This window comes from Barbus barbus (assembly GCF_936440315.1).
Source record: "Barbus barbus genome assembly, chromosome: 4".
NCBI classification, from domain to species: Eukaryota; Metazoa; Chordata; class Actinopteri; order Cypriniformes; family Cyprinidae; genus Barbus; species Barbus barbus.
Window position 1 is genome coordinate 37874153 of NC_136732.1, and position 21509 is coordinate 37895661.

Genomic DNA, 21509 nt, shown 5'->3' on the forward strand with positions numbered 1-21509 from the left:
ACTCCTTTTGTCTACTTCTTTGTGCACCTATTACTACAACAATCATATTAATATACTTGTTTACTATATTAGCTTAAAATATAGTAATAAATAAAAACATATTTAACAGTTCTCTCTGTGAATCATTTAGCATTTCTAACCCAGGATAAACTAATGGGAAACATGGAACAATATGAACCAGTATTACATTAAGTCATCGTTAAATGCTCATAATGTGCCAATAATTGTCATTTAATGACTTTTAGGAGCAACATCTGAGACATAATACAATTCGTTTCTAACATAACTGAGAACCCCATTAAATAATCAGAGATATGAAAGAGCTCCGCACAATAAAAGATCTGAGCAATGATCACAAGTGCATATGAATCCTGTTTTCTATCAGTGTTTATAGGTTTCTGTTTTGGGCTCTTGTCTGACCTTTGACATCAGTAAAATGAGAGCAGAGTGAACTCGAGTAAATGCAGTGAGAAAGACCTTTAGATGGAGTGCTCTTATTCACGAAGGCTGAACCCCCTACAGCGGCTCTGCTCTTTAAACACGACAATGTGAAGCCCTCCATTGGGGGAATGCTTTTGCTTGTCCATTAAAAGTTGGTAAAAAACAGAAAAAGTTATCTGTCATCCTGCAGTATTGTGTTTCTTACAGAGAGCGAAGCATCACTCCTGCTGTTTCTGAGCATCGATTCAACACACGACACCCAAGAAAAACAGCCTGACCTGAGTCTGAAACGCACATGAACGGGAGGCGTTTTAAGAGCTAATAGATCTGCTTTAGTGTCTCTACGAGAGACAGGATGGCTAATTCATGCTCCAAAAACTCTGTCGTAGCTGCAAGGATGGAAGATCTCAGCGTGGGATCGCTGCACTTCCTGTGCCAGAGGGTTCCTGGCAGTCACACGACTCTGAACCGGCGTACATTCAGGATGAATGCTGATTAAAACACGTCTCACTGATCTGAGCGAAGTTACTGTCATCCATTTCACTTCATTCAGGGTGACTCCCTAGTTCTCTTCCTCCCTTTGATTGTGAATAAAAGCCAAAAGGACAAAGAACAGGAAGGAAGGAATAAGAGAAAGTGCGGTTTTCATTATAGGCTTCAAAATAAACTCAAGCCCTTTGACTTCGCAGAGCTTTGAACTCTCTGAATTGCAATTACGGTGTTGCAACAGCGATCTTCATTTCAAAGGGAAAAAGCTGGCAGAGCTCCGTGTGTCTCTGGTTGAAAGTTGAGAAATCGAGAGAAACCTGAGGGAAAGAAAAGAGCTCTTTAATATCTAAATCTTATTGGCAAAATAAGTCCTACTTCTCAGAAGTTTCTCTTGAGAAAATGAGCCCAGTCTCATGTGCATCCTGTCAATAATTCCTCACACTGATCAGATTGGACCAGAACTGACCCACAAAAACAAGCCAACTGCCATTAGCACAGTTTTTGACAGTGTTTTTACAGATACATGATCTGCATAATCCATTTAGTCCTAAACATCATACATCCACCTTGTTTTGAAAAGCAGAAGTAATCTATTTTCTGTGAAGTTGTGAGACTTCCTAATCAATAGTCGCTATACACTGTTAAAAAAAAAAGTTGAGCCAACTTAAAATTAAGGCATCCAGCCTGTGATCGGACGTCGAGGTTGCTTTGTTTCTTCTCGATTGGTGAGTAACATTGGTTTTGCTTTGTTTCATAAAACTAATCGTTGTCTTGGTTGTGTACGTATGTGTGGGGCAGAGTTATCAAAATAGGGGCGAGACCCTTTTGGGGAATGGGCTTGTTTGTTTTGGTGATTTGAAATATCAACATTGGCAACCATAAATCACTTACCCCACCTTTAATCAGCAAATCAGTATATTATTGAAGGATCATGTGACACTGAAGACTGAAGTAATGATGATGAAAATTCAGCTTTACATCACAGGAATAAATTACATTTACATTACACAATATTACTGCTTTTACTTTATTTTTTGATCAAATAAATGCAGCTTTGTTGAGCAAAAGAGGTTGGTTTTTCCCCTGAAGTAGTCATAATTTTCCACCCTTACAATTAAATAAACTGTGAGATTAGAAAAATATATTTTAATATTTCAGTATTTGTATAGAAACATCTGATTCATTTAATGTGTACTATAGGCTGCAAACAAAATGATCAAATATTAACATTTCAGAGCGGTAGTTTTGGGTAGAAGAAAAAAGCTTTGTGAAAACGGTTCAATGAAATCTCAAAGGAAGCGGCCCAGGGTTGGTGTCACTTGCTCTTACATCGGGTTGTGTAGTTTCTTGACGTGTGAGATCGGTTGACCTTTGAACAACCTCTTTAGACAATGATCTCAGAGCTGGGATTCAGGAAAACACTGTGACATCAGCACTGGTATCAGTGAGCCTCAGGACACACACACGCACACATTTAATCCACTCATATAAACTTTAAATGGGAAAACAAAGAACAATTCAAGCTTGTCACCAGCACACATACTCGTGCAATATGAACTTGTGTGTAGTTCACTGAAGGGATTTCTACCAAATTTCCAAAGGCCAATGTCCAAAGAAGAGGCAGTTTATAGGAAAGAACAATTACGAACCTTTGAGGGAAAATTCCAGGTACAGTTCAAGTCGACTGCAATTGTTGCATAATGTTGATTTAAATTAAAAAAAAAAAAAAAGAAGAAAAGTTCGATTCAACATTTTCTTTGTAATGAATCAGCTAGAATGAATGATTCTTTTGTGATCCATGAAATGAGTTATTCAGACCGCTTTTCGAACCAAGAGAGTTATCGAAAAAGAATCGGCTAGAACGGGCGATTTTTCTGCAACTCTAAAAGGTCTTTCAGACCACTTTCTGAACCTGTTAGACCTTTTCTTTGAAAATAATCAATTGGCATGAACTATGATTTTGCTGTGCGCGAACAAGTCTTCTTCGAATTGCAAATGAATGATTCAGAAGACTTTGCAAACCAATCAAACCAATGTTGTTGTTTAGTTGTTGAGCTCTTCAAACTGATTTGACCAAAATGGGAGTAAACTGTGTCAGCACCTGCAGGATTTAAAGTCTTCATGAAATGGGAATTAATTTCTAAATGTATGTTATTGCTCTTATTATGATTTTATTTTCATGCATGTTTCTATTTTAAATTTTTAAATTTTTTTATTAAAATTGTCATAGCTTCCAGTCTTTACATCCACCCCTTTCTTACAATCATAATTGTAATACACACATAATTGTCTATATTATACAGGTACATCTCAAAAAATTATAATATCGTGAAAAAGTATTTTTTTTTTTAAACTTATTTAACTTATTTAAAAAAGTGAAACTTTCATATATTTTAGATTCATTACATGTAAAGTAAAACATTTCAAAAGTTTTTTTGTTTTAATTTTGATGATTCGAGACTCAAAAATCAGTATCTCAAAATATTAGAATATTTACATTTGAGTTTCGATTAGTATAAATTCTGGGTATCTCTTGTTCTTTGAAACCACAATAATGGAGAAGACTGCTGACTTGGCAATGATCCAGAAGACCAACATTGACGCCCTCCACAAAGAGGGTAAGTCACAGAAGGTCATTACTGAAAGAGGTGGCTGTTTACAGAGTGCTGTATCAAAGCATATTAAATGCAAAGTTGACTGGAAGGAAGAATTTGGGTAGGAAAAGGTGCAGAAGCAACAGGGATAACTGCAAGCTTGAGAATAATGCCAAGCAAAGCTGATTCAAACACTTGGGAGAGATTCACAAGGAGTGGACTGAAGCTGGAGTCAGTGCATCAAGAGTCACCACGCTCAGATGTCTTCAGGAAAAGGGCTACCAAGCCACTTCTGAACCAGAGACAACGTCAGAAGCGTCTTACCTGGGCTGTGGAGAAAAAGAACTGGACTGTTGCTCAGTGTTCCGGTCCTCTTTTCAGATGAAAGTAAATTTTGCATTTCATTTGGAAATCACGGTCCCAGAGTCTGGAGGAAGAGTGGAGAGGCACAGAATCCATGTTGCTTGAAGTCCAGTGTGAAGTTTCCACAGTCAGTGATGATTTGGGCTGCAATGTCATCTGCTGGTGTTGGTCCACTGTGTTTTCTGAAGTCCACAGTCAACGCAGCCATCTACCAGGAAATTTTAGAGCACTTCATGCTTCCTTCTGCTGAAAAGCTTTATGGAGATGCTGATTTCATTTTCCAGCAGGACTTGGCACCTGCCCACACTGCCAAAGGTACCAAAAGCTGGTTCAATGACCATGGTGTTACTGTGCTTGATTGGCCAGCAAACTCGCCTGACCTGAACCCCATAGAGAATCTGAGAGACACCAGACCCAACAATACAGAGGACCTGAAGGCCGCTATCAAAGCAACCTGGGCTTCCATTACACCTGAGCAGTGCCACAGGCTGATTGCCTCCATGCCACGCCGCATTTATGCAATAATTAATGCAAAAGGAGGCCCAACCAAGTATTGAGTGCATAGAAATGAACATACTTTTCAAAAGCCTGACATTTCTGTTTAAAATATTCTTTTTTATTGATCTTATGTAATATTCAAATTTTCTGAGACACTGAATTTTGGGTTTTCATTATCTGTAAGCCATAAAGGCTTGAAATATTTCACTCTATGTGCAATGAATCTATAAAATTATATGGGTTTCACTTTCTGAAATGAGAGACAAAAAATGTTGACCTTTTTCACAATATTTTCATTTTTTGAGATGTTTTTTTGCTATTTTGTACATTGCCTATTTGTATATTTCTATATTATTCTTTTATTATCTGTGTCCTGTCCTGTTGCTGTCTTTCTGTTGCACTGTGGAGCTTCTGTCACTATAAAAAATCCCTCGTATGTGTAAACATACCTGGCCAATAAAGCTCATTCTGATTCTGATACGCCCTATGTCAACTTGTAACTGCAAAAAACCAACAAACAAACACAAAAGTAGGACAATACATTATTTTCTGTGATAACAAACGTCTCTAAAATAAATTACCAGCAAGTAATGACTTTACATTTTGACTTTAGTGGACTTGACCTATATAGCAAAGTTGTATGGACTGCTTCTGGGCTAAACAGTAGTTCTGAATGAAACATCTAATATTACATCCACCCACAATCTCTGTACAAGTTTACATCAGTGTCCAGTCTGATCTGGGTTGGGACACACTATTAAAAGGAAATCAAAGGTAATTTTATTAGGCTTTTGTGACCACAAAATAACAAGGGGTTTCTCATTTTCTCAGACATACATGGAAATTCGTGGCTGGCAGCGAGGCGTTTTTCCCAGGGTAAATGATGTGAATTGTTGAGATGGTTCATGCAGGAAGAGTGAGGGTGTGTCTTGCTCAGCAGCTGTGGAGGTCGGGAAGCATTTAACGCTGATGTCATGAGCGCCATGTTTCCTTTTATCTCACCTCAGCCAGCTGTGAGAAAAAGCTCAACCTCCAGAGATGCATTAAACTTTAAACACATTTTGGAATCACTTAAATTAAGATGAATTGCAAACAAGTTACTATGGAGCTCCTAAAAGATATGGTGAAAACATATGAGATGGGATGAAAAAATATATATTTCAATGATTTTGCTTTCCCTTGTAAAACTTTTTTGTTTTCTTGTAAAACATTTGAGTTTGCTTGCAAAAGTATTGTGTTGCCTTTGTGTACACTCACAAAACATGTGCACTCTCTCACAAGTGTTGCATTGCCCCAAGAAACTGTGTCCGTTCGCAAAACATTCGAATTCCACTGAGAAACTTTGTGCTCGCTCGCAAAAGTATTACATTGCCCCAATAAGCATTTCGTTCACAAAACATTTGCATTCTCTCACAAAACTTTCACATTCTCTTACAAAAGTATTTCATTGCCCCGAAAAACTTTGTTTTCCCTTGAAAAACATTTGTATCCTCTTGCAAAAGTATTGCATTGCCCCAAACAAACTCTGCATTCACTCGCAAAACATTCCCCCATAAACTTAGCATTTTCCCAAAAACGTATTGCCTCAAGAAGCTGTACATTCTTACATATAACATTTGCATTCTCTAACAGAGTTGCCCCAAGAAACTCTGCGTTCGTTCGCAAATGTTGACAGCAAAGCTTCTTGATCCAATGCAATACTTTTGCAAGAGAACGCAGATGTTTTGCAAACGAACACAGAGTTTCTTGGGCCAATGCAATACTTTTATGAGAAAACACAATCACAAATACTTTTTTTGCGATGAATGCAGCTTCTTTTCCGTTCGTTCGCAAAACATTTGCATTCTCTTGTGAAAGTGAAGTGACGTGTGACCCATACTCGGAATTTGTGCTCTGCATTTAACCCATCCAAGTCCACAGACACAGTAGTGAACACACACACACACACACACACACACACACACCACACACACACACACACACACACACACACACACACACACACACACACACACACACACACACACACACACACACAGAGCAGTGGGCAGCTATATTGCTGCGGCGCCCGGGGAGCAGTTGGGGGTTTGGTGCCTTGCTCAAGGGTCTCACCTCAGTCATGGTATTGAAGGTGGAAGAGAGCACTGGTTATACACTCCACCACCTACAATCCCTGGCGGACCTGAGACTCGAACCTGCAACCTTCGTGTTACAAGTCCGACTCTCCAACCATTAGGCCCTGACTGCCCCCTTACTATTACTACTCATCACTCTGTAGGTTACTGTCGGCCTCAGCAGGAGTGTGAGTTTATGAGATCGCAGGGCGTTATTGGACAGACAGGATCTAAATTAACTGTGAACATTCCTGCCTCCTCCGCCAAAGGATGAGCATGAAAAGGGTTTCCCATGGATATATAAAAGAGAGGCCAAAACCAGGGCAAAGTGTCTGATCATCGCAGGAAAATTTAAATATACAGGTGACGCCTTTAGAAAACTGCTGATTTCATTTATATTATATAAACTACAACCCATAGTAAAATATCTCAACTTGTTTCTCCTATACAGTGAGATAAAATGTCCTTTCTAGCCCTTTAGCTGAAGTCTACAGTTGTTTCCCCTGTGAACAAGTAATCTCACGTGTCTCCTCTAGAGTTTCAGAAGAGGTCTACAATCAAAACAATCAATTTAAAAAGATCTGTGCTATCCACAATTGATTAATGGATGACAACTCATTTATATGTACTGCATATTTCATTAGATTAGAATATAAACTGATACAGACTTAATCTCAATCAGACTTAGTCTAAATAGTATTTTAGATGCCAGCTTGATAAACTATAACTTAGGGCTTCCCTACAAAATCTTCTGTCTGCATGAAATATTATTTGTGAATATGTGCTTATGTATCTGTCAATGAAACCAACCTGTGCGTGTGTACATTCTGAAATGTGTGCTGAATGTAGGGGAAATCCAGCGGCTCAGATCGGCCTGGGCTTCGGCTGCTCAGTCCTTGACTAGAGGAAATGTGGAGTCCAGGGAGGAGTTGGTTCCCACACCCAGAAGAAGGGTTTTCGGCTGATCTAACACAAACACTGTAGCCCTCAGGAAGGAAAGGGTTCCCAGACACCTCACAGACCGAGTGGCATTGCAGGTTTGCATTCACACACGAGCACAAAGAAACAGACACTCATTTACATTTTTGTGGAGTTTGTTGAGACAATCACTATTGCTCATAATTACAATTCAGAAGCGCAGGTTGAACTTACGTGAAAAGCCTCTTCCAATTGCTTTTTTTCAGAGGAACTACAAGTTTACTACACTAGTGTTTTGATAAGCGATTTGAAAAACGAGTCATTCAGACTGCTTTGCAAATGAATCTAACTGATTCAATTAATAGAAAATATAAGAATGAATTATTCTTTTATTATTTACGATTTAACACGAGTCGTTCAGACCACATTCTTGAAACTAGGAGTTGAGACCGCTTTGCAAACCACTATGGCTGATTCATTGAAAACAGTCGACACAAATTAACTATTCTTTGATCATTCACAATGTCAAACTCAATTCCTGGATGGTCACAGCCCTGCAGAGTTTAGCTCCAACCCTAATTATACACATCTGATCCAGCTAATCACGTCCTTCAGGCTGAGATGGTCCTCACTGCAGAACACAAGATCCAGGGGCCATGGTTGGATCTAGATCCAACTCCTCCCAGCTTACATATACCTGAGCTTACCCGTCTCCACCCCCTGATCCCTAAACCCACCCATCCCCACCCCTAAACCTACCAATCTCCATGCCCTAGATGTGGATCCAACCCCGCCCCCTTTTTTGTATTCTCCATTACATTGATTGACACTCTAGGTGTGTTCGGCTAGTAGTGCTGTGCAGACCATCACAGTACAGTGAGATATAGAGAGCAGACGGCTGTGCTTTTTAATTGCTCTCGTGGTACTTTGATGTCAAACCCCGATCAGTCTTCGCAGCGCCACTTCAAGCAACCATATTTTTTTAAATAAGCACAATAAAACTCAGGTTCAACATGAAAGCGGTGCTGTAATCCAAGCGATGATAGTAGACATGGGTGACTTTCTTTTCTAAGGTAAATTGTTCATTTTTACAATGTTTTGGAAAGTATTTTATCACAGGCTATAATAATAATAAAAACAAGTAGGTCTACTGTAACAGGACGAACGAGACTTGAGACATGCAGATCCATTTGCAAGCTTTATTCTAAGACGTGGTCAAAAATACAGACAGGGTCAAAACATCAGCAAACAGGTATAACACAGGCAAGACAAAGAGTAATCCTTGGGCAAGCATGGGTCTGTGATTGGCGATCGATATCCAGAGGGCTTGAAAAGAGGGGTAGTCCAATAATATGAGCAATAATCCAAATGAGGTACAAACAGAGTCCGAATGGCGAGACAAGGGTTAATCCAAGATACACAGGCAGGAATCAGGTAACAGGGCAACACGAAATGACAAGACTAACTAGAACTGGAAACTAGACTCAGTAAAGCAGCTATCACTATGTGAGTGATAAACGCAGAACAATACTAGAAACTAAACAGAAACACAGAAAGGCTCGGTAAGGCAGCTAACACTAGGAGAGTGCTAAACGCTAGAACAATACTCAGCGATCTGGAAGAGGAGGTCCAAGGCTTCTCAAGCGTGTCTGAATGGATTCAGCTGTGTATATGTAATCAGTGCTTTCTGCTGTGTGTGTGGAATCGGTGCAATGGATCGTGGGAACTGTAGTCTGGAGTGATGTGTAAAAGTCTGTGTGGTGTGAGAGTCAATGTAAAGAGAAGACGACATCTGGTGGTGAGCAGACGGAAGGCTATGGACCCCTCCCCCCTCCCCCCAACAATACAATCCAGGAGGGTGGTGGAGCGGAGGCGGAACAAGGGGAGGGACGGAGGGCCAGGTCCATGTGGAAATGGAGAGACCGTGGACTGAGGCAAAGCCGACAGAACAGAGCACCAAGGCAGAGCAGAAGACCTGGGCAGAACTGGAGCCCACCAGGGCAGAGCAGACGGAACTGGAGCCCACCAGAGCAGAGCAGAGCAGAGCAGATGGAACTGGAGCCCACCAGAGCAGAGCAGAGCAGAGCAGATGGAACTGGAGCCCACCAGAGCAGAGCAGACGGAACTGGAGCCCACCAGAGCAGAGCAGACGGAACTGGAGCCCACCAGAGCAGAGCAGATGGAACTGGAGCCCACCAGGGCAGAGCAGACGGAACTGGAACCCACCAGAGCAGAGCAGAGCAGATGGAACTGGAGCCCACCAGAGCAGAGCAGACGGAACTGAAGCCCACCAGAGCAGAGCAGAGCAGATGGAACTGGAGCCCACCAGAGCAGAGCAGACGGAACTGGAGCCCACCAGAGCAGAGCAGAGCAGAGCAGATGGAACTGGAGCCCACCAGGGCAGAGCAGACGGAACTGGAGCCCACCGTGGCGAAACAAGCAGAACTGGAGCCCACCAGGGCAGAGCAGACGGAACTGGAGCCCACCAGAGCAGAGCAGAGCAGATTGAACTGGAGCCCACCAGGGCAGAGCAGACGGAACTGGAGCCCACCAGAGCAGGGCAGAGCAGACGGCACTGGAGCCCACCAGGGCAGAGCAGACGGAACTGGAGCCCACCAGAGCAGAGCAGAGCAGATTGAACTGGAGCCCACCAGGGCAGAGCAGACGGAACTGGAGCCCACCGTGGCGAAACAAGCAGAACTGGAGCCCACCAGGGCGGAGCAGACGACCACCAGAGCCAGACAGAAGACCAAGAGTCAATCATAACAGTTGCCAATTCCTGACAAGCCTTAAAGGGGACATCAGATGCTCATTTTCCAGAAGTGGGTATGATTCTTTAGGGTCTACATAAAAAATGTCTATAACAAACTTTGGTTAAAATTTCTCAATGGTAGTGTAAAACAGCACCCTTTTTACCCTGTCAAAAACAGCTTTGTTCACAGTGACCCATTTCGGTACAAGACCCTTTAAATGCTAATGAGCTCTGCTCACACCGTGGGGTGATGAGCGGTTCTCTGAGAGACTGTAAACTCATCGTGAAACTTGCTAACTACCACATTATTAGGAAAGGCAATTTGCAAAGATTCTTAAAAAAAAAAAAAAAAACCTTATACTCACTTCTTCTGGAGGTTAAACTGGATTACGAATGATTGGCACAAACATAAATGCATTTGGGGTGGGGGGGCGATTCCTTTCAAAAACAAAAGTAATCCTCTGCGTCTTCAGCGGCTCAGATGTCGGGAGTAAATCACGACTGCTATATTCATTATTACATCCAACAACAAAACACCTCAATCGCTTAGGAGACATTCTTGTCTACTCCTGCTCTGGATTCGAAACAATGGCGGACTCTTCACAGCTCACTCAGAGTGGGTAAATGTTGAAACACCAGTGTTCATCAACAGATGTGGGAGGGGCCTGCCTGTGTGACATCAATTTGCCAAGAATCTGTGAACGGCTTGATTTGAGACAGTGCTTATTATTGTCGTCGTCGTGACGTATTGTCAAGTATGGTGACCCATACTCGAAATTGGTGCTCTGCGTTTAAGCCATCCAAGTACACACACACACACACACACACACACACACACAGAGCAGTGGGCAGCCATGCTGCGGCGCCCGGGGAGCAGTTGGGTGTTCGGTGTCTTGCTTAAGGGCACCTCAGTCGTGGTATTGAGGGTGGAGAGAGCGCTGTACATTCACTCCCCCCACCTACAATCCCTGCCGGCCGGGGACTCGAATCCGCAACCTTTCGATTACGAGTCCGACTCTCTAACCATTAGGCCACGACTTCCCCGTATTTAATTCCTCCACAAATTATTTGTGGGGAATTAAAAAAAATCTTATCTAAAATTGTATCTTTATAGGGTGGTTGTGTTCACACACTGCCAACACAAATGTATGCTCAAACATCATTTAAAAGTGAATTTTGCATCGGATGTCCCCTTTAAAGGACCCGCCTCTTAAAACATGTCGTTTTAGACTGAGGGCCTGAATGAGGGTTAAAAATAAAAACATTTCCACATATTTATTTGTTTTTTGTGCAAAAAACTTTATTAACATCAAGGGACATCCATGTCATGACCTCTTTAACACAATCAGTTCAGTCCCTCTCTCTCATAATCGAATAAGTCTCGCTGCCCATGTCTAATGGACTCATCTCCACAGTTAAGAAATAAATAGGGTCAGAGCAGTACACACACACACACAGAGAGAAACACAAACATCTGCTCTCTGCTTCTCTCCTACAGCCATGCCAGTCTCTCGGCACAGGAAAAACACTCACACAGCTCTTCTTAATACGCGAGTTCACACAACATGAAGTTAATTTGTAAATCTCTGGCAGTTCATGTTTTTGTAAACTGAATAGAACTTTACAAGTATACTGTAGATGTGTTTGTGCTTTTTATTCCAACAAAGCTTCCAAATGATAGTTTATTGGCTCTTAATGAGTGTGAACTTGGATTAAGCTACAGAATTGAAGTCTGGCAAACCCCTGATATTGGTTTATCGTATACCAAATGTCCTCGGACGCAAACCGCAAACTGCTGCCAAAGGCATTGAGAAAGTCTGCTTTTGACCTCAGCTGATGAACTTAAGGGAAATAAAATGCTTTCTAAGGGTTTCAAGACTCTTCCACATGATTCGTGTCAACGTTCCTCACACGTTGTACAAATGTTGCAATGCACTGTTCAGTTTAAGTTCTGGCCCCATATGCAGCTGGCCTTTCTGTGCACAGCTAATGATTATTGCACATATTTTACCACATCATTTCATATTATACTCATTTTATGCAAATAAATAATTATAAAATTGCGAAATGATTCGATCAGACCACTTAGCATACAAATTTGACAGGGTCATCAAGAAGACTCGACTAGAATGAATGTTTTTTTGCGATTCACAAAATGATTTGTTCAGACTGCTTTGCGAACCAATTTTAGCAATTCTCTGAAAATAATCTACTAGCATGAATAATTATGTTCAATTTTTTTTTTTTGGAACCAAACGATTCACCAAAAAAAATTTTTTTCATTTTATCATTTTGCGAACTGATTTGACGATTCATTAAAAATAATAAACTAGAATGAACAATTCTTTGGCAAATCACAAAACAACCGTTCAAAGCATTCTGTGATCCAATCTGACCGGCTCGTTGAAAAGAATCAAAGAATTATCAATTCTTTTGAAAATCACAAAACGATTCATTCAGACCACTTTGCAAATCAATTCTACAAGTAATTAATGTAAAATTGCAAAAGTTTTGCAAATTGATTTGATCGATTCATTAAAAAGAGAAGATTCACAAAACAACCATTCACTTTGTGAAATGAATTGAACAATTCATAGAAAGGAATCAACTAGAATGATTCTTTTGCGTTCACAAAATAACCAGAGTGCTTTGCAGTCTAATTTGACGAATTCTTTGAAAATAATCCATTAGAACATTTTGTTTTCAATTCATAAAATAGTTCAGACTGCTTTGCAAACCAATTCTACTATTAATAATTGTCAAATTTTACTTTTGTGAACAATTCAGGGAATTGCAAGAGAGGAAAGATGTATTTGCCGCCAGAGTAAACGTACAATGGGATGCAGGAACAGGAATAAACGTGACAAACTCTTTACGCGTCAGGAAGCAGAATTTGGGGCATTGACGTGGAAGAGAGGGTGGCTTTGTTTATGCATGTCAGTCAAAAATAAAGTCTGAATTCTGGCGTTATCAAACCTGACCCTGGAGCAGGGAGGTAAAACATTCACTTTCTCTCTTTCTGGACAGTTTGGCACCGCAGACAGGACAGACTCCACCCGCACCTCCGAATACACAAACTGATATGGCAAAAAAACATTTAATTCCTGCTTATTCATTATATAAATGTCTGACACGCCGAAAAAACTAAATGCATGCACAGATGCCGCTGTTTCTCTGAGATTTCACTTATCAGTTTAATAATGTCTGCAGAGTGAATGAAGGCAACAATCTGTTCTTCAGGCGGAGAGCCATCAGAGCTCCTCTAATTATTAACAGTCATTACTATTATTGCTCATATCAGTGTTAGTGATTTGATTAAACCTCTAGCATTTAAGTATTAAAGTATTTAAATGTCATGCTCTGACATTCTGCATTAAAAAAAATACGTTCTCATTTCATGAACTCATTGTACTCTTATTGCAGCATTGCGAATAATATAAGAGCATAATTCTGTTTTTGAACCACTTGTATCTGCTTCAGATTACTCTGGGTCAGAGTTCACGTGTTCTTGAAGATTGAGGCCTATGTTATTCAGCCCTGAGCTCTTCTGCCCTCTGCTGCTCAGAAGATACATTGCACAGAATATGAATAGACCTGCTGTCATGATGAATGACCTGCTTTAGGAATGAGTGAAGTATTCATATCCAGCATATAAATTTCATGGGTATGTTCTAATCGGCAAATTCATGCCTTTATCTTGCTCTCTGTCAGATTCAACTCCAGATGTTGCTATGCTAAAATACCTTGCATTGCCAATGCATTTGCAACATTTATGGCCTATGTATTTTCCCCTGACTTCATTAGGAATGAGAGACTTATATGATTAACTGACTGATATGATTAAATTGTTTTCAAATGTGTATTTTTTTTTTTTATTAATTAATTTACTTAATGCATTTTGGAGCATTTAGTTGCATTTTAGTTTATGCAGAGTTTTCCGATTGATTGATTGATTGATTGATTGATTGATTGATTGATTGATTGATTGATTGATTGATTGATTGATTGGTGCATTTTGGAGTTTACAGTTGCATTGTAGGTTTAGGTTCAGTTTTTTTCCATTTCCATTAGTTTTTATTTTAAATTGTTTTCTTGTTTTAGTTGAGGATGATACCATTGTCTCCAGTGGTGGTGTGTGTCTCTCTGTTGTGCGTGTGATTTAGAGTGAACCCTGCTAAAAAAGATGGTTCAATCCCTCCTCACAATCAAGATTAGGATTGCACAGGAGCCCTGCGCCGTATTATACAGACGCACACAAACAGTGCATGAAACAGAAAACAATAGAGACACTGCCAATAACCAATAACTTTAACCTAGATTTCAGACTGCACTAATGTTTTGCTGGAGTCGCTAGAAAACCAATGATATACATGCATTTATGCATTTACAAATATGTATGCATATGTGTACAGTGATTTTAGTGAATTTACGAAGTCAGTTCTCAATGACATTGTATGCTCAAACATCATGTAAAAGTGAGCTTTGCATCGGATGTCCCCTTTAAAGGACCCGCCTCTTAAAACATCACAGCCGTTGACAAATTATATTTGCCAAATAAATCCATTTTTGGAACTTTCTAGTCATCCATGATTCCTGAAAAATTAAAATCTGTTTCCAAAGAAATATGAAGCAGCACAACTGTTTTCACCATTGATAATAATAACGTTTCATCAGCATATTAGAATGATTTCTGAAAGATCATGTGACACTCAAGACTGGAGTAATGATGCTGAAAATACAGCATTGATGTATAGGTATAAATTACATTTTACAATATACAATTTACAGTTATTTGAAATTGTAATATATTTTACAATTTTACTGTATTTTTGAATAAACAAATGCAGCCTTAAAAACACATTAGGCTCAATGTATCTAAATATGGAGCTACTGTAGTGTCTTTTTATCTTTGAGACTCGGCTCCTGATTTCTTCATCCAGTCTTGTTACTGAAGAAGGTGCAGGTGAAGATCTGCTGTGGATTACAGTATTTTTAGACTCAGCCACTCCTTAACTGTCATGTATACATTAAACACTAATATTCAGTGCGTTGTTGTGCACACTTATAATTTTGTCCTAATATGCAACTCATCTGAAAATACTTTGGCAGCACAAACATGTTTGTGATGCCAATAAAACACATTAAAACTGAACGATGGACAGATAGAGATATAAGCCGCAAATGCTCTGGCGATACAGATGTACGATTATTAGTCATGCCAATAAAGCAACTGAATTCAACTGAATTGAGAGACAGACACACAGTGAAGGAGAGAGAGAGAGAGAGACGGAATGAGAGAGAGATTTGTGTCAGCTAATCCCTCACAGGTCTGTACGTCCTGAGATACACGGCTCATAATCCATCTCAGTCCTTCACCGTCCCGTCGCCACCATGAGCTTCATCACCGACGATGTGGAGATAGACCCGGTCACCCTCAACCTCATCATCCTGATTGCCAGCTATGTCATCCTCCTCCTCGTCTTCCTCATCTCCTGCATCCTCTATGACTGCCAAGGCAAAGACCCCACCAAGGAGTATGCACCCGACCCCGTGCCCAACGTCAACCCCACTCCCATCCGGCTGGTGGTCATGCAGAGTTCGCCCGCCAATGCCAGGTGGGATCAGAACAAGATGGTAACCACTTACGAACCTCCGGGCACCAAGAAAAAGAGTACTTTGGTCTGACATGCTGGAAGAAGGACTGATAACAGCAGCTACAGCAAACATTATCTTTTCTATCTACTGTACATACTCAAAGTACTGTATCTCTCATTTTATAACTTGTGTACAACGTCTTTTTTTTTATAACTCATAACTTCTGTGCGAGATTGAATCATGTCAGGATTGGATTATCAGAAGAAACGGTGAGTAAAAACATCTCTTTCATATCTCTTGTTTCTTCTGCAGCATTGAGATTCAATAGAGAATGAATAGAGGTTTGTTCTTGTTCTCTGTGAATATGATCTCTACATTCTAAAATGTATTATAAAATTGTCCATTCTAAAAATGGATAATTTGTCAAACTGTGCTCAGATTTAGGCCTACAGAATGTCTGCGATTAAAACTGAACTGATTCTTCCAGGATTTAATGATTTGAACATTAAATTTGTGGACTGTTAAAAAAAATAAAGAAGCCAGCTGTGGTTACAGTACTTTACCGTTAAAAATACTTTAGCAGCACTTTAGATTGTACTTAAATTTGTGGTAAATAAATTCTGGGAATTGCAGGGAGTTTAGCATTTTTTACTGTAAATTATAAGATGATGGTTCGCATTTACTTCCAAAGTCTGCACATTTAACAGTATTTTACTGTAAAGCTACTTAAAATGTCCCCTTGCCTAACAGGGATGTTCTCACAATTTTTTTAAACATTTTTTTAAAAGTTATATAAATGTTAGGACAAGACGTTCTTAAAGTAATGTGCATGGAATGTTCTTAGAAATTTATTGAGTTTACAGTAAAAATCTGCAGTTGTGGTTTCCAGAATTTTACTGTTAAAAATAATATAGCAACTTCTACATCAATATCTACAACAAGGAAACTTGAAATTTTAATGTTCTTAGAATATATATATATATATATATATATATATATATAAAAAAATAATAATAACGTTATTTAGTTGAAAATATAGTTAGTAGAAAGTTGAAAAAAAAATCGTAACCTTTAAATAACATTCTAATCACAACAATAAAACTGGACATTTTAACATTAGAATATAAAAAAAATAAAAGTTCAAATAACGTTACATTCTGAGTTAAAATAAAGTTAGTAGTACACTGTAAAAACGTTTTTGTTACATTTAAATAACATTCTGATTACAATAAAAAAAAAAAAATTTGTATATTAAAAAAGAACTTTCAAATAATGTTATATTTTGTGTGGAAAACATTAGTAGAATTTTGTAAGAAATGTTTTTGTAACATTTAAATAATGTTATAATCATGACATGAAAACTGGACATTTCAGCATTTTATCAACACCTTAAAATAATGTGCCCGAAATGTTTTTATAACCTAAATGTGTTACCTTGGCCATTACTAAGGGAACTTGCCATTAGCCAATTAGCAGGTGTTTACCGTAGAATTTTTACAATCTTTTATTTCAAACATTTTTGGCTAACTATTGACTGTTGTTGGAGAAACATCCGAGACGGATCTGATGCTTAAATGTGACGTAACAGACGATGTCATTAAGTCTCCTGAGCTACAAAAGAGCAACTTCTGAGCAATTCAGTCTTTTTCTGAACTCCGTTAGATCCATGAATCAGTGAAATGGAGGTCAGAAGTTTCCACAGTTGTCCAAGACAAAATACTGCTTCTATTCTGAGTTGGCGTGTCACACCCATTGATCTCATTGGCTTGTGGATTAGATTATCCATCAGCAAAACCACGGCTGAAGTTGTTTGGAGGATATGTTCAGTGTTTTTGTTTGGGTGTGTGTCTGCAGTATTGTGAGGGGTTGAATCACTGTTTTGTCACAGAGGTCTTGACATTTACAGGACATTTACATTATATATGTATAGCTTCCCTGGATCGATTCTGAAAGATTAATTCAAGAGCTGCAACTAATTTCGATGTTCAGTAAGTGGAATAAATAAGCCACATTTTATGTTTTTTTTTTTTTCATTAAAATTTATTTATTCTATCTTGTCCTATGAGTCCATAAAATGAGTAAAAATGTAAACATATGCTACATATTATATGCAAAAAATAATATATAATAACCAGTAGGCCTAATAAAAATACTAAAATACTAAAATATGAAAAAATATACTTGAATTCTATCAAAATAAACATTTAGACTAATTAATAAGTCAACTACTGTTGTTGTTTTAATTGATTAGTTGCCTAATTAACTTTTTTTTCAGTAGTAAAAATACAATTCAAAGTTTCAAAGGGTCAGTAAGCTATTTATTTTAAAATCAATTGATATTGATATGTGAAAATGTATCACAGTTTTCACAAAAATATGAAATATGTCTCCGTGGTTCCTACTCTTACAGTCCATGAAAGCGTAATGAGAGATGTTTCCCACTGGGAATATGCACCGTGCAGAAATTATCTGCGTGTAATTTCATTTTCAGGTCCCTCCGGACCTTTACCTCGAGACAAAGTGAAAAATATTGTTTGTTTGGTGATCTGGATCTATAGATAGTCTTTTTTATAATAAGAACATTAGGCTAGGCTAGGTTACCATTAGCATTTCAGTTGATCTAACAGATTTTAATTGAAATATATTACATATTATATGTGTGTGTTTGTACATATAATATCCACCTAGGTATGCTAAGTAAGTTTAATGTGATTTAGCCAAGTCCTACTGGTTGCTAAATGGGTGAGGCCTCAAAATTACAGCCGACCTTAAGTATGAGATATGCTGTTTTGGGCAGATGAACACATCCAAAACTTGATAAAGATTGATGAAGGAGCTCCTTATCAACCTCATATGTTATGCATATGCACAAAAGAACAGTGAGATAAAAAATGGAGATGACATCATCCAGGAATGTGTTCGGTTGTGTTCCAGTCATTCTCCAGTGTTCCCAGATAGAATTCAAAGTTCCATAGTGCACATTTGTAATTGATGTAAAGTGGAAGTGAAACAGTCAGTCAAGTTTTCACTATTTACTAAAGTGATTTCCACTTTATTTAAAAAATATATAACAAACATGATTAATGAAACCATTTTAAAGTACCACCGCGTTTCAGATAAATGTCTGGAAAAAAAAAATACCATGGAAGTCAATGGCTATCAACTGTTTGGTTACCAACATTCTTCAAAATATCTCCTTTTGTTTTCAACAAAGATTGAAACTCATACAGGATCGGATCAAGTCAAGCATGACTAAATGACAAAATGTATATTTTGGGGTGGACTATCCCTTTAATGTTTGCATAGCAAAAAATAAAAAATAAAATAAATTCTTTTAAAGCATAAAAAAGTCAGAGAACGTTAGCAAAACATGGAACAAATTTTGGCAGCTGGGTATGTTCAATGTTCAGATTGAACAGAAGATTTGACTGTAGAGAATTACGTCATGAAAGATTACAAGGAAGAGAAGGATCAGCTTTCCTGTTAGTGTCTTAGTGTAATTCCCCCGGTTTATTTAGCCCTCTCAACTTCCTCTAGCTGCTCTGAACTCTTTCTAGAATCAAGAGGCTGCTGGATTCCGCGAGCTGGGCCTTGCTGTTTTTGACTTCCACGCAGAGGGTGCAAATCATTGCTATCTCCATGAACACACGTGGCTTCTAAAAGCGGTTGGGTTGATGCCATTTAAACTCATATTGTACTCTATCATGTCCTGCAAATATAAATCACAGGTCTTGTGGTGGTTTTTCAGGACTTATTTATATTTTTGCTGCAGTGTTGTTGCAGTATTTTTTTTGTTTTATTGTTTGATGCATGTGGTTGCACTTCTCAGTTCTATTTCTGGTGCATTGTGGGATGTAACAGCTACACAGGAAAGAACCATTCCGAGGAAGTGTTTAAACACAGACATATGGCCGCTGCCCAGTTGTGTAAAGGTCATTCTAGGAACATGTTGCTAACATTCCCATTAACTTATGAAAAACGTTATTTCTGAATGTTCTCAAAATGTTCAAAAATGTATACTTTTTAAAATATTTAAAAAAAAAAATATTCTTGGTTATGCAAATCTTAAGAAACATTCAATTGTATCATGTTGTAAACATTATGGTTACGTTATTTTTGAAGAACATTTTAAAAAACCTAAAAAGAACGTCCAACTAAAATGTTACAGAAAAAAGTTCCATGACAATAATGTTTTTGTGCTTAGGTTTGGGAACATTATTAAAGACCAGATAACTTTAAATGGATGTTCTATTAACGTTACTGGAGGAATGTTTGTTTGTAACTTTAAGAGAACCTTTCCAGAACATTAGCCAAACGTCTGAGAACATTAGTTGGTCATATACCTCAGCACCACAAGCTAATATTCTGGTAGGGTTCTCTCAAACATTCTTTTAGTAAAACTGATAGAACTTTCATTCAAAGTTAACTGGTCTTTAATAATATTCTCAAAATGTTAGCACAGAAATGTTGTTTATTGAATGTTTTTCTGAAACAGTTTAGTTGGACAAGCCGAACGTTTTTTTTTTTTTAAATGTTACCACTTATTAGTTTCAGATCGTTCAGAGAATATTTGAAAGAAACGTTCCCATAATGTTTGCCAAAAATCTAAAACGGAACATTCCTTTAATGTTGCTAACATTCACGTAACAAGAACACTGAAAAAAAAAATGATTAATTGAATTTACTAAATCTTTTTAAGGAACAGTAAGTGGTTGCAATCAAATTATTTTAGCTACATTTAAATAAATTTAGTTGACTTTCAACATTTTTTAATTTAAATGTAGCTAAAATAAATAGTTTGCAACCACTTACCTTATAAAAAAAATAACAAAAATGATTTAGTTTTTTACATTTTAAAAACTTGATGTGTTGAATGTTCCAAGAACATTCAGACATAACGTTTTCATAACTTAATGACTCAGAATCAGAACTAGCTTTATTGCCAGGTATGTTTACACATACAAGGAATTTGTTTTGGTGACAGAAGCTCCACAGTGCAGAATGACAGTGACAGAACAAAAACAAAAATAATAAAAATAACATACAAATAAAGAAAATAGACAATGTGCAAAATAGCACAATATACATAATAGACAATTTAGTATGCACAGGTATGTTAGGTGCAAATTTGAAATGTAATAAGTATGTGTGTTAAACAAATAAATGTATGATAGTGTTGTGCGTTTCATGTTTATTGTTAAGTGTTCAAATGTTCATGAGATGGATTGCCTGAGGGAAGAAACTGTTCCTGTGCCTGGTCGTTCTGGTGCTCAGAGCTCTGTAGCGTCGACCAGACGGTAACAGTTCAAAGAGGGAGTGTGCTAGATGTGAGGGGTCCAGGGTGATTTTACCAGCCCTTTTTCACACTCTTTTCTCACTTAGACAGCCATTGGGAAAAGACCACTGGAACCAGTTGAGCCCTTACAATCTGTCTTTGCTGCAGTTGGAATTGAACTGCTGGTTAGTTTGGCCAGAGGAGAACTGGCCCCCCGACTGAGCCTGGTTTCTCCCAAGGTTTTTTTTCTCCATTCTGTCACCAATTGAATTTTGGTTCCTTGCCGCTGTCACCTCTGGCTTGCTCAGTTGGGGACACTTCATTTCCAGCGATATTGTCGACCTGATTGCAAAGACACTATTTAAACCAGTGGTCTCAATCTCAATTCCTGGAGGGCCGCAGCTCTTCACAGTTTAGCTTCAACCAGCTCCAAATCACACCTGCTCAGAAGTTTCTATTGATCCTGAAGA

General features: G+C 38.5%; 2 protein-coding genes across 2 annotated transcripts in view; both read left to right on the plus strand.

Moving 5' to 3' along the window:
- Positions 1–21509, plus strand: part of LOC306863856 (monocyte to macrophage differentiation factor-like) — a 42575-nt gene that overhangs the window by 1723 nt on the left and 19343 nt on the right. The gene's annotated exons all lie outside the window — the stretch shown is intronic.
- LOC306868626 (small integral membrane protein 36-like) lies at positions 839–15854 on the plus strand (the record flags this gene model as incomplete). The annotated part of the gene is made up of 2 exons (XM_079414885.1): positions 839–914; positions 15538–15854. 2 exons carry the CDS (start codon positions 839–841, stop codon positions 15852–15854), a joined length of 393 nt encoding a protein of 130 aa, XP_079271011.1.